The sequence below is a fragment of the Prionailurus viverrinus genome, chromosome B1, assembly GCF_022837055.1.
Source record: "Prionailurus viverrinus isolate Anna chromosome B1, UM_Priviv_1.0, whole genome shotgun sequence".
Lineage (NCBI taxonomy): Eukaryota > Metazoa > Chordata > Mammalia > Carnivora > Felidae > Prionailurus > Prionailurus viverrinus.
The window spans coordinates 83,603,178-83,616,706 of NC_062564.1; the positions used below are offsets into that span (position 1 = coordinate 83,603,178).

General features: G+C 34.1%; 1 protein-coding gene across 2 annotated transcripts in view; it reads right to left on the reverse strand.

Moving 5' to 3' along the window:
- Positions 1–1,324: 1,324 nt before the first annotated feature.
- USP38 (ubiquitin specific peptidase 38) overlaps positions 1,325–13,529 on the reverse strand; it is a 34,106-nt gene continuing 21,901 nt past the window's right edge. Inside the window, exons 7-11 of one of the 2 annotated variants that reach the window (XR_007151606.1) lie at positions 13,427–13,520; positions 10,755–10,861; positions 8,270–9,623; positions 4,140–4,315; positions 2,845–2,921 (exon numbers count right to left, since the gene is read on the reverse strand). Coding sequence is in view for 1 of the 2 variants with exons in the window: in XM_047856375.1 (XP_047712331.1) it covers positions 2,760–2,921; positions 8,270–9,623; positions 10,755–10,861; positions 13,427–13,520 (1,717 nt within the window). In the remaining variant the exon portion in view is untranslated. Of the gene's footprint in view, positions 2,922–4,139; positions 4,316–8,269; positions 9,624–10,754; positions 10,862–13,426; positions 13,521–13,529 lie in introns of both variants that reach the window. The other variant, XM_047856375.1, reaches the window with a different exon arrangement.

Genomic DNA, 13,529 nt, shown 5'->3' on the forward strand with positions numbered 1-13,529 from the left:
TCCATTAAGATTTGAATACTAGACAGACTGTGCCAATTTTGTTTTTCTTCAACTGTCCTGCACACTCAAGAAGCATTCAGAAAGCTTTTAAAGAGGAAGTATACAAAAAGACAACTACTTTTGTAAATAAACATTATCATAAAAAGAACAAAACTAATTGAAGAAGATTTAGATGAGCTTACAACTTCGTTTTTAAATATTTTTTGTTCTTTCTAGATATGAGTTAATAATAGGCTTTTGGAACCTGTTACAAGGACTCCCAATACCTCTAGACATCATGAGGGATCTTTATTTCTACATCCAAAAGATTCTTCTGGAATCTTAAGGTATGGAGACAAAAGTCAGATCTCTAGCCCAATGTTGCTTTGTTTCTGATTATTTAGCGAGAAGAGAGGTGGAGATAGAATTTGCAAGAGGAAGAAGAAAGCACAAGGGTTAGGAAAATGGGAAATGGAGCTTCTGGTTATTCTGGTTTCAATTTCAGCAAATGATTAATGTTATTACATTTTTAATCTTAAAAGTCTTTAATTTCAAGTCTTTGGTACTGGTATGAAATTATCATCTGCATAGTCCCAGTATTCTTATATAACTAAAATTTATATCTTAAAAATTTTTTTTAATGTTTTATCTATTTGAGAGAGAGAGGGATAGAGAGGGAGGGAGAAGGAGGGAGAGGGAGGGAGAGAGGGAAAGAGGGAGAGGGGAGAGGGGAGAGGGGAGAGAGAGAGAGAGGGGGGAGAGAGAGAGAGAGAGAGAGAGAGAGAGAATGAGCAGGGGAAGCACAGAAAGAGAGGGAGACACACAATCTGAAGCAGACTCCAGGCTCTGAGTTGTCAGCATGGAGTCCGACGCGGGGCTTGAACTCACAAACAAATCATGACCTGAGCCAAAGCCGGACGCTTAACCAACTGAACCACCCAGCCGCCCCTAAAATTTTATCATTTTCTCATTTTGAAAATTCTATATTACCTTGACACATAAAATCCTTGAATTGTTTGGTATTCATAAATAAAATCATGTGTAGGTCTGTCTTTAAGAAAGTTCCTAGAAGTAGCTGAGCCCAGTATTAATACAGCAAGTATTAAATGACCTCACCAATTTCAATAAATACTAACACTGATTAATCATTAATAAATCATTAATTACCCAGTGGATAACTGAACACATAGGGTAGCTTAGGAATTCACTATTAAGATAAGAGGAAGCTCACAGGAAAGACAGTGTGATAAAAATTTGTCTGTTTCATTCATTTATAGAAAAGATAAATCTCAACAAATGCTGCAAAGAAGGTCCAATTTTAATCCAATCAGGTTTCCTAATTTTCCTGGTGACTGGAAACAAGTTAGAAGTGGGACATAGTGGAGGAGTTCTGCTTTTAACTACCCCATTAAAAGCTTGGGAAAAAGATAAACTCCAAATCACCAAAGAACAGTCTTTCCTTAAAATGTTTTCAAAATAAATATGAGACCAATTTCAGAACAATGATTGTACAATCATGGATAAGTTAAAAACCTTTAGGAAAGGGGACAACTGGGATAACTCTTGAATATGTACAATCAAGACCCAGGAGAACTGACTTGTTTCCCATTCCCTGGTAAAAGAAAATGTGGGATAGTAGGGTCTGACATTTTACCATTTTATCTGAAACTATGAGACAGAAACAACTGTGCAAAACACAAGATTCAAATGGAAAAAAAAAAAACCCAAATGTACAACTCTAGAAATATGCAATTGATGTTTAATAATCTGAAGATTAACAAAATCAAAGATTTTTTACTTGACTAGGTTCATTTCCTCTGAATTCTTCTAAGATTTAAAAATAAGCTATCACACTTATTGATTTAGAACCATCATATTTTACTTCAGGAAAATCTAATACCTTTCAAAAAGTTATAATTTTAATGTTAACACAAAAAATTACTTCCTAACATTTCATTTTTAAAAAACTTTTCCGCAGCCAAAGATTCCTATTTTTGAATTACAGTACTGCAAGGCACATACAGAACTCACCTCCTTCAAAACACAGAGAAGATATACTCCCTGAAATAGAATTTTAAAATCCTTAAACAATTAGAAATACTACAAAGTTAGCAATTTTTAGGTAAAAATGTTGTTTCTACAGGATCATGCACCTTTCTTAAAATCAATTCAGCATATATGTATAAATAATCCTTTTTTTAAAACATTTGTACTTGAAATGCAGATACAGTGATGCTGAGGACAGCACTAAACAAAAACCTGAAAAGTACTATAGTTGATAAATTTTATGTTATTGCCTTCATTAGAGACTGTATTATCTTTAGCATTTTAAGAGATCTGAATTTAATAATGGGGTAATATACAGGAAACAAAATTTTTTCCATCATTTCTAGCATCAATTCTTTTATAAAAGAGGCTAAATGAGTTATACTTTTTGTTTAGTAAAACTGAGAATGAGATCATTTAAATGCCTCTACTAAATTTAATGCAGCTTAATTAGGGACCAGGTACATACTTTCCTCTGAAAATTTTTGGTCAAGCATGTCTAACCATAAAAGTAAATGGAATTTTAAGAGGTAGTTTTTTTTTTTCCCATGATGCATCTGTTAATAAATGTATTGTCAAGAAAATAAAAACAAGCACTGAGTGTGTTTTCTTAAAGTAAAAGGGTCTAATGAAAAGAAAAATAAAAGATAGGTATGATATTTGTTACAATCTGACATTTTAACAGTCATAGTAATAGATGTTTTGTGAGCAGTGCATTTTGGATTCTCTCAGGATTAAAATACGAGTCTGCCAACAGTATTAAATCCTCCTCCACCCCCTCCACCAGTTGGTCCACAGCTTCCTGGTGGGTCATTGTCATCAAATCCATTGGGCCGAAATGAACATGAGGCAGATGCAGCTTGTAGGGCCCGGGCACGAGCGTTCAACTCTTGTTCCTAAATTTAAAAAGAATTTTTATAAAATTAAAACCCTAAACACAGTGGATGAGTATATCATCTACATACATTTTAAAACTGACTTAATCCTTAATAAGCATCCCTTATATTTCAGTATTTTAAAAAATATTGACTATATTAATCCCTGTCAAATCTTACTAAAGTACATAATCACAGATGGAACAAATAAGAATGCAAAATCCTGGGGTAACTCTACAGAATGACAGATCCTAAAGGCCATTCTGTTCAATACCTCAGTTTGCAGAAGAGAAAACTGAAGCCCCACATCCTAAAATTCCTCTTTGGAAATATTAGTGTTCTTGCAAATACTCATCAACACATATGGGAATAGATTTCCTTTCTAATATACTGAATGTAGAATTTAAAGGTTATGATGATGGATTATCTACTCTTTATCAAGTGGGGCTATTTTGTAAGTGGGTGATAAAAGGCATAAATAATGAAAAATGGCTGAATGTTTCCTACCCTTAGAATACTTCTCAGTAAATAAAAGTAATATTTCAATAACATTCTTAAAGGAAATGGAGCCTATCTTCTTACAGTATTACTTAAAACTTTTCCCTACCAGTATCAGAACTTTTATCAAGAACCAGTCATACTCATTTATGTGCCAGACACATATTAGGTGCTCAGTAAATATTAATGATCATAGATTAGAACACTATTAGCTACTTAGCCTCCAAAGAAGCAAATGTAAATAAATAACGGCAAATTCATTTGGCAAGGTGTCAAACCGCATTCTATAACTGGTACAAACTCCTTGGAAAAAAAACACAAAATATTCTGGCATATGCCCATTTTTCTGGGAAACAGTCTATAACTTTCAAATGAAGTCAATGTCAATAAGGTCTAGAAGACACTCTTAATGTGTTAGGCATAATTATCCTGAAGAACTTAAAAATACATTTAACAGTAATCATGAAAACTATACTATTTCCAATTTTCAAATAAGCCCAGTTACTTTGCTCCAACTGGCAAGGTAGTGTTATAGTTTTTAGCTACTTTTTTTAGTTAACTGTTCTCTCTTCACAAGATGCCCAATTTTTTATTATGGGGTAAACGACCAGGCTTACTTGGACATCTATTTTTCACATTATGAACCCCTAATTTCTCAGTAGCATATAGCAACAGCTGTGTGATTCCCAATAGAAAAAATGATAAAGAATCACATACTTTTATAGCTGAATTTGACCTTACATAAAAAATCCTTGTAACAGAATGGTCTAATTAACCAGTCTCTGGCAGGGCTTAGACAGGCTTTTAAAACTTAATTTGTAAGATACTTCTCAAAAACCTTTTTTTTTTTTTTCCTTTCCATTTACTGTGCTGGTTCCTCTGTATAATGTTTTTCAAGAGACAGTTTATTTTTTAATCTGTAAAAATAAAATAAGAATTTTAAATAGAATAAAATTTTTAGTTTTACAGATAGAAAATAAAAGCTATGGATATGTAAGAAATAGATACAAAATAAGAAACAAAATCCTCATTGCTCTAGCTCTATAACCTACTGAAGTATCCAAACAAGCAATGAAAATCTGACTCTGTGTCTAAGATCTGGTTTCAGATATAGATCATGCTCCCTAATGAAATAAATAAAACTGAATATGCAAGGTAGAGTTCAAGAAGTTCTGCTCCCAAAAGATAAGGCAAATTTCATTAAAAAGTAATCCCACCCCCCCAGAAGTAGTGTTAAAGGACATACATAATACAAAATTAACTTCATTGCTTCTGAGACACATGAAAACTCTATTATATTTCAAGACAGAGATTTCCAAGGAAGGGATATTCCTTTTTTGCTTTCTTATCTACTTATATAAATACACAGCTGACAGACAAAAATGTAGGATATTCTGTTTTCAGAAAATAAGCTTAATGGATAGAAGCAGGGAAAACTGCCTTTCATTTTCTTTTAATATAGATGTGAGCATTGTGTGACATTGTGACATTGTATGTAAAAAAATATGATTCTCATAGCATCTAGAATTTATATTCCAATTTTACATCAGGTATTAAAATCAGTTATTTCAGTAGTGGACTATCAGCTTGGAGTTAGTTACTGTTGCTTTGGGACAAATAACTTTCAGAATATTTAGATTCTCTCACTCAAGTAACTATGTTAACATTACAATAATCCATCTTTTATCTTTCTTTAAACTACACATATATATTACATATACTCTTCTGTATGTACAATAAAGAAACATACTAAGACATTAAGCTACCATGTCCTCTAAAGAAACAGGAAAGAAACCAAACAGGAAAGGACAGAAGCTCTGTCTGTAGTTGATGCGGGACATGTGGGGATAGCTGGTGATCTTCACAGTGCCATGCTGGTGCTACTTTCACAATCTTTGTCTCACTGGATCCTAAACAAAAGCATAATTTTTATAGTCCAGACACTAAAATAATAGAGATACTCCTTATGGAAGTTGGACTGAAGGGAAAGAAAGAAAGAACGAAAGAAAAAAGCCCTTCCCCAAATTTACTTCGAGATCCACAATCTGTACTGCTATCCTATGTGCACACACAGGCTATGACACACACAGAAAATGGTTTGGTCATACAGGATTTTTTGCCCAGGCTTTTCAAAACTACTCATCTCACCAAGTTTCTTTCTAACACATGTCAATCTAGATGTGATTTTAGTAAAATTTAAAAATGGAATCCCAAAAAGAGCTTGTTAAAATGATACAAGATGAGGGGCGCCTGGGTGGCGCAGTCGGTTAAGCGTCCGACTTCAGCCAGGTCACGATCTCGCAGTCCGTGAGTTCGAGCCCCGCGTCAGGCTCTGGGCTGATGGCTCGGAGCCTGGAGCCTGTTTCCGATTCTGTGTCTCCCTCTCTCTCTGCCCCTCCCCCCGTTCATGCTCTGTCTCTGTCCCAAAAATAAATGTTGAAAAAAAAAAAAAATGATACAAGATGAATTTCTAATGTAATGTGAAAAACTAGAAAAGTAGCTACCCTGATATGTACTAAATTGGTAAATTCATTTGCAGTACTACTTAGTAGCAAAGGAACTCAAAATGTCCACTCCACATCCTTACTTTACTTAGACTGGATTAAATTTTTATAATTGTTTTACAAATAGGTATAAAGCTGTATCTTAAAACTAACATATTCTTGACACAGCCATCTATTTTAAAGCATTATTACTATGAAATGAGCACAGACTTTGAACTATATCTCAAAAATGTAAAAAAAAAAAAAGAACAAAACCATATATATACACGTTCCACGTGTTCAAAACAACATAGTCTCTTAACACAAACTTAAAATACTAGGATGATTCAGTTAAATAGTATGAGTAGTGAGAACCATCACAATTCAAATCAGCACATGGGGCGCCTGGGTGGCGCAGTCGGTTAAGCGTCCGACTTCAGCCAGGTCACGATCTCGCGGTCCGCGAGTTCGAGCCCCGCGTCGGGCTCTGGGCTGATGGCTCAGAGCCCGGAGCCTGTTTCCGATTCTGTGTCTCCCTCTCTCTCTGCCCCTCCCCGGTTCATGCTCTGTCTCTCTCTGTCCCAAAAATAAATAAACGTTGAAAAAAAAAAAAAAAATTCAAATCAGCACAAATCAATTACATGATTGTATTTAAAAGCAAATAAGACAAATATAAATGTTTAAGTTTCTAAATAAGAGTTGAGTATTTATAATTTGCTTTAAAAAGGTACTTTGGTAATAAGCTTTGACTTAATAGCCTGTCTTAATACTGGAACATAAAAATCTTAATGTAAGATTTGGCAGTATCATTTTTACATTAAACAACTTGCCAATTTGAGACTTACGGTGAAATTTAGAACAATTGCAAACACTGAAAAACTGAATTAACAAAGTACATAATAGTTTCCTGTATAGTGACATAAAGGCCTTAAAACAATAATGAAAAGAATGGCTCCTCACACTCAGATATTGTAAATATTGTAATGGGGTAAATAGTAAGAATAAGAAAATCATTTAGAGGTAGGCTGTAATGAAGTAGTTGTTATGGTTATAAGAGTTTTTGGCAATCCAATCACAGAAACAGAGCAGTTCCTCATCTTTTTAAAACCCATGTCCCCCCTTTGATAAATATGCTATTTTACTCAATCATTGATAAATAATCTGCATATTGCTATAAATCAAGATTGCACTGAGTCTTATTTTCTACATTTTAAATTACAGAAAATTCCTATTCCAACCTAACCCTCTTGCCCTTACTCCTATTCTCTAATCTTCAAGAATCATGACTATTAATATCTAGTGCTTATTTGAAATCTAGCAAGAAGGATAGGGTTGAATACATTCTATTACCTTGATCATAAGCCTTCTGACTGGATGTAATAATCTTTGGTGGTAAATCAGGTTTAATAAATATTCTGAGTTTCTAATTTTTTTCTGTGAAATTTATTATTTTTGTGTTACTCTAGAACATTGCCATACTCGTTTAACAATGTATCATGTATCATTATTTGAATATTTTATAATGCAGTCAATTTGAAGACCTTTGAGAAAACTTTCCTCTCAAAATAAATACTATAGCGACCCAATTCTTCTCTTACTCCATCTGTATTTTTCAGCTTTCTGAGTTTCAAACACAAGATTTTTAGAGCTTACTTATGTAAACTCATAAAACCACTTGGACTACCCAATGAATATATCTACAATTTCACTAATAATTTAGTTTTGGTCCTTATGCTGGTAACAAGTTGGCAGGCTTCAAAGAAAAACACTTGCAGCAAGGTCTTTATTAACTTTTAAGTAGTAAAATCACTAACTTCCTGCAAAAAGTATATTTGTAAGTAAGTTCAGCTCACATGAAACCTTTGTTCCATGGCTTTTATACACTAATTATTCTATTATCTTCTTGGTTTTATTGCTTAAGTCTTTAAAGAATACAAATACCTTTTTTTACATATTCTACCTTGCAGTGTCTTTTATCCTACTCACCCGAATGTTAATAATTACCCTTAAAATATTTATACAATAGTCTAGAAGGAGTAAATACCAAACAGTTGTTTCCCCCTGGTACGTAGGATTGAAGGGAAGAGGGAACTTCCTATATTTCAGTATGGAATGATTTTACAATGATCACATCTTTTGTAAATTAAAGACAAGTGAGGTCCTTCACACTGCATCTAATTGCAACTATTCATAATTAATTCATAACATTAGAAAGCAAGATAATTTATATAGGCTGAACCCATTTCACATAAACCCAGACTCAAATTTCAGAATTACTACTCTGTAAATTCCTTGAAAATGTCTAAGTTGGGTTTTAAAATTAGGGCACTCATTTCACCACTGTCAATTGCTTCACCACAAATGATGAAGCGTATGTTTCCAACTTACCTGTAAATATAGTTTATTGTCTTTTGTTATAGCATCCATAAGTTCTTTCTGTAGAGGTGGGTCGCCATTTACCCAGAGTCCACTGGTTGAATTGTTACCACTTAAACTATTAGTGCTACTCTGTTTTTTATACAAAAGCACATAAGCTGTGTCCTTTGGAAACCTACTCGTAATTTTCTGCACTGACTGAAATGAAGTAAATGTCACTCTGCTGTCATTAAATAAAAACCATTCTTTTGACATTTCCTTATTTTCTAAATCTTGTTCAATAACTGCACTGGGACTATTTCTCCCGAGTAAATGACTCTGGGAGGACGCTAATGCCAGAGTTTCAGACTGGTGGCACATCTGGTATGAGGACTCTGTACCCGTGATGTTTCTGGCATAAGAATAGTAATGCCCACTTTCAGAGGAGATACCAGAGTGAACGACAACAGAACTTAACAGATACGGCACCAATCTGGAGCAGCAAGCTTCTTCAGTTCCAGAAGACTTTAATTTTTTAGCTAGGTTCTCACTAATATCAGTGAAGTCAACATCTATCGACCAACTTTCTGACAATGAAGAGAAAGTAGTTCTTTTAACTGGCAACTCCAAAACCAGTGGCAGGGACACATTGTCTAAGATTTTTCTTCTCACATGATACTTCTGATCATATGAAAATCTCAGGAGAGTAAGAATAAGGTATTCAGGCTCCTCTGTGATTTGCATAGTTTTCTCGGCATTCTGCAGAGAGGCACAGTTTTCACAATAATACTGGTTGTCGCCAGTAAGAATCTCTGGAGCCAAAAAATAATTTAGTAAGTCGGTGACTGAAGGTGTGCTTCCACCTCCTGGTCTCTGAGGTACATCTTTATTAACAAGAATCTTGCTAGATTCATGAGGGACAGAAGTGTTATCAGTACAGCAAAACTCATCAGGAGGACTGCGTGACATTCTTTCATTCACAGCTGAATCACAAACAAAGGCAGCTGTTGCTGGACTATAAACTCCTGGTTCTTCTGAAGGTATACTGGCTTGCATTAGATCGCCATCTTGTGTATTGGGTGATGATGCTGCATCTTGAAAAGATAAATTTTCGATAGAAGAGGAAGGACAAAAGGCCAGTGAAAGATCAGTAAAGGCTTCCACTTTTTGTGAGGTACTCCTGCAGTTCAAACAACATATGTGAGTTCGTAGTTTTCCTCCAAACATTTTTTCTATTAAAGTCTTCTCACCCTCACTTGTGCAAGGGCTCTCTGTTAGTACAGCTGCCTTGCTCGCCACTTCCTGGAAAGAAGTTTCATTGCATCCCAGACTTGAAGGAGGCTTGTGTGAGGACTGAACTTGCAAGATCTTTTCTTCTTCATGTAGCCTGTAGGAGAGTATATCATTATATAGCTACTTCACTTAAGTTTAAATGTCACTTATTTAAAAATATTGGGGCCTTACATATACAGCCAAATTATTTTCATCAAATGTAATGCTTCATGTAAAAAATCAAGTTTCTCCTCTTTCAATCAATAGGACCACTGAATAGTTTGAGAATGTAGATTACAAGTTAGGGGTTATCACTACCATATATTCTCATACTTTCTTTAGTAAATTATATATGCCTATTATTTATCTTCTGTATCTTTGTCTGCCTGACATCTCATAGAAAGCCTGGAATAAAGAAACCACTCAACATGTCCTTACCTGAATCAACAGAAGATTGCATATGTTGAGTTCAACTAACTTTACTAGTCATTTACGTAACAGAAGGGAGGCAATCACAAAGAGAAGGAAAAAGATATAGGTTTTATTAACTAAGTGGTAAGAAGACCATTAAATATACCAAACCCATCTAAATATGAACTGGTCTAAAGGAGCAAATATTAAATTTTTTGGTCTCAGGACCCCTTTATACTCCTAAAAGTAATTGAGGAACCCAAGAGCTTTCATTCGTGTGGTTATATCCACCAGTATTTACTGTATTCAAAAGCTGAGAATAAAAGTAATATTTAAAAACAATAATAAAGCCATTACATGTTAATGTTAATAATATTATGAAAAAATTATATTTTCTAAAACCAAAAAATTTAGTGATAAGAATGGCATTGTTTTATATTCTGCAAATATTTCAAGTATCTGGCTTAATAGAAGGCAGCTGGATCCTTGTATCATTCAATCTATTGTGATATGTTGTTCTGGATGAAGCATATGAAGAAAATCTGGCCTCAATTACAGATCTACAGATACAGAGTTAGAAGGGAAGACCCCTGAAAATGTTTGACGAACCCACAGGAGGTCTTTGTACTACACTATGAGAACAGCTGTTCCAAAGTAAGAAAATCAACAAAAGAAACCAAATTAAAAACAAAAGAACACTTAAATACATACAATGAATGCAAGGTATTTTAAAGATTAGCACTTGAAATATATTTTTAAAGTCAAAACCAATATGCTATAGAAATAATCTGTTATGAAAGAAAATTTAAATCATAACTTTAAAAATGCTTTTTACCTGTCTAGCAGAAACCTGAGGTATTCAGAACAGTCTTGCTGGGATCTGGGGGTAAACCATGGAGGTCTGGAAGCCTCAAAGAACACCCGAGGTGCATATGCTTCTCTCTTTTGATATCAGTAGAGAAAATACAAGGAAGTGATTCTCACACCATGAATCAAATAACTGAAATCTTAATATAGGTTTAATAAAATTACACTGTACTTAACCTTACTACAAAGTGCTACAACTAAATTTAGGTAATCTTCAGCCACAACTTCTCATTCTGCAGGTAAGAATTATCATCTAAAGAAACATGTGACTTGCCCAAGGTCATACAGCTAAATTAGTGCCAGAGGGAGCCAATTAGAACCCAGATCTCTCGAACACTTAATATAATGTTACTGGCATTATCCCTCCTATGACAGTCACGTGCTTGAGTCCATAATTTTTTGAAAAACCAAATTTGAAAAAGACATGTTAATATCTATATATAATTATATATCTATATATAAATATATCCAATATATATTTTGGATAAAGTAATAAGGGGACAACTCTACAGGGCCATGCATATCTACTTTGGGTGAAAATTTCTTTGACCAGGTACACTTTTCATAAATGTACAGAATGTAAGCACTATGTTTAGGGTCCTTGTTGATTTTACTTTTTTAGCATGGAGTTTAGTGAAATGGTTGCTCATGGACTTTGTAGCAATCTTGGTTCAAATCCTAGATTCTGCGACAACAAAAAGGAATTAAAAGGGCATCTGAAAAGATGTGATTATAACTTGAAACTTTAGAATTCTGACATTTTGAATGTATGTGGTATATAGCAGAGTCCTCAGTTAAGAAAAAACTTATCAAAGTATGTGTATTGATAGTATTTTAAAGGAACGAACTTTAGCATACTGACTGAACATGAGTTCTAGAGTCATTTAGTTCACATCCCCACTTGTCACTTGTTAGCATGTCCTTGAAAAGCATGTGACATAAACTCCCTTCATCTATAAAACAAGGATACTATCTATTACCTCATAGATGGTTTTTGAGGATTAAGAGATAATACATGTAAACTACTTTGCACAGAAGCTAGGCAAATTTAAATGCTCATTATATGTTGCTTTATCAACTAAAAAAAAAAAGCCTTTTCAATTATATAGGGCAATCTACCTACCTAAAATAATCCTTGTTGGCTTGCTATCAGACAGGGTCTCAACTGTGACAGAACTTTAGGTTCTCTTGTGTGTTCTTTCTTCTTTTCTAGGGAACATGGAACCCTCCTATGGTGTTTTCTAACAACTCTGGTTTAATAATGTAATACAGTACACAATATAGTATATGTAATGTATTTACATCTACATATACACAGATATATATCATATACGATATGCAGTAAATGTAGACTAATGATAAAGCAAATATATAAGTCAATTTACTTGGAAAAATACTATTTGCCAGTTGGAGGGTAGAGATTTCATCTCCCTTGGTCCCGAGATGTTAAATTTAATTTGTGAACATACTTCCCTCAGAAAGTGAATAAAATTATTTCTGAGTATATTGCTACTTATAGGCCATCGCTCATATGTTAATTTTTTTCCATTTATTTTTTTTATTTTTTTTTCAACGTTTTTATTTATTTTTGGGACAGAGAGAGACAGAGCATGAACGGGGGAGGGGCAGAGAGAGAGGGAGACACAGAATCGGAAACAGGCTCCAGGCTCCGAGCCATCAGCCCAGAGCCTGACGCGGGGCTCGAACTCACGGACCGCGAGATCGTGACCTGGCTGAAGTCGGACGCTTAACCGACTGCGCCACCCAGGCGCCCCAATTTTTTTCCATTTAAAAAGTTATACTTGAGCTATTTCATAGCTTGTAGATAGGAAACAAGGCATTCTTATCAACTCATCCCACCAATCTTGAAGCTATCTTTCTGCCTCTATCTACCCACTCCTTTAGACCTCTGTGAAACTAACATAATCAGAGCAACACCAGGAAATAATATACATCATTTATAAATGATATATATGTATCATTCATATGTATTGCTCAAAACTTAAAGTTCCTTGAGCATAAGGATTCCTCTTTGAATACTTATCAGACTCCATATTGTGTCTCTCAAAAATGTCTATTGAATGAATGTTTACTGTATGTGACTTTCTTGCCAGTAGCATAAATTCACTTCCTTGGATTAATGTGTGGATATAAAAGATCATCTTAAAATTTTAGGCCCTAGAACATAACAGATGTAGTTGTTTATCCATTAAATTCAAGAGCTTAACATTTTGGACATAGTGAGAAGGTACATATTATTAGAAACAGGAGAAAATGAAGCCAATGTACCATAAAATTATTTTAATTGTTCATTATTATGAAAAATATATCCATTTAGTATCTATAACCTATTAAATATGCATTTAAAAAGACTTATGTAGAAGCTTATTTATTGGATAAAAAAATCAGATTTTATCTATAATTAGAACAAAGGGTCAGTATAATATTCATCTACAAGAATGGAAAACAGGAGGAAGAAATAAAAACTTCGATCATATCGTGATTTTAGGCAGGATCTCTTTAGTATATCTAAGTGGATTTAATATATGTTAAATGGTCACATATGTATTAAAAAGATTCACCAAGTTTGGAACAATGTGCAAGGAAGTTAACATATATATAACTACACACACAACTCACCTGTGTATGGGCCAAAAAGGCAAAAAGATGCTGTAATTTTTTCATTAATGAATTGCACCCATTTAGATTTAAAGATAATACTTGCCTCCTGAAACTGAAAGAG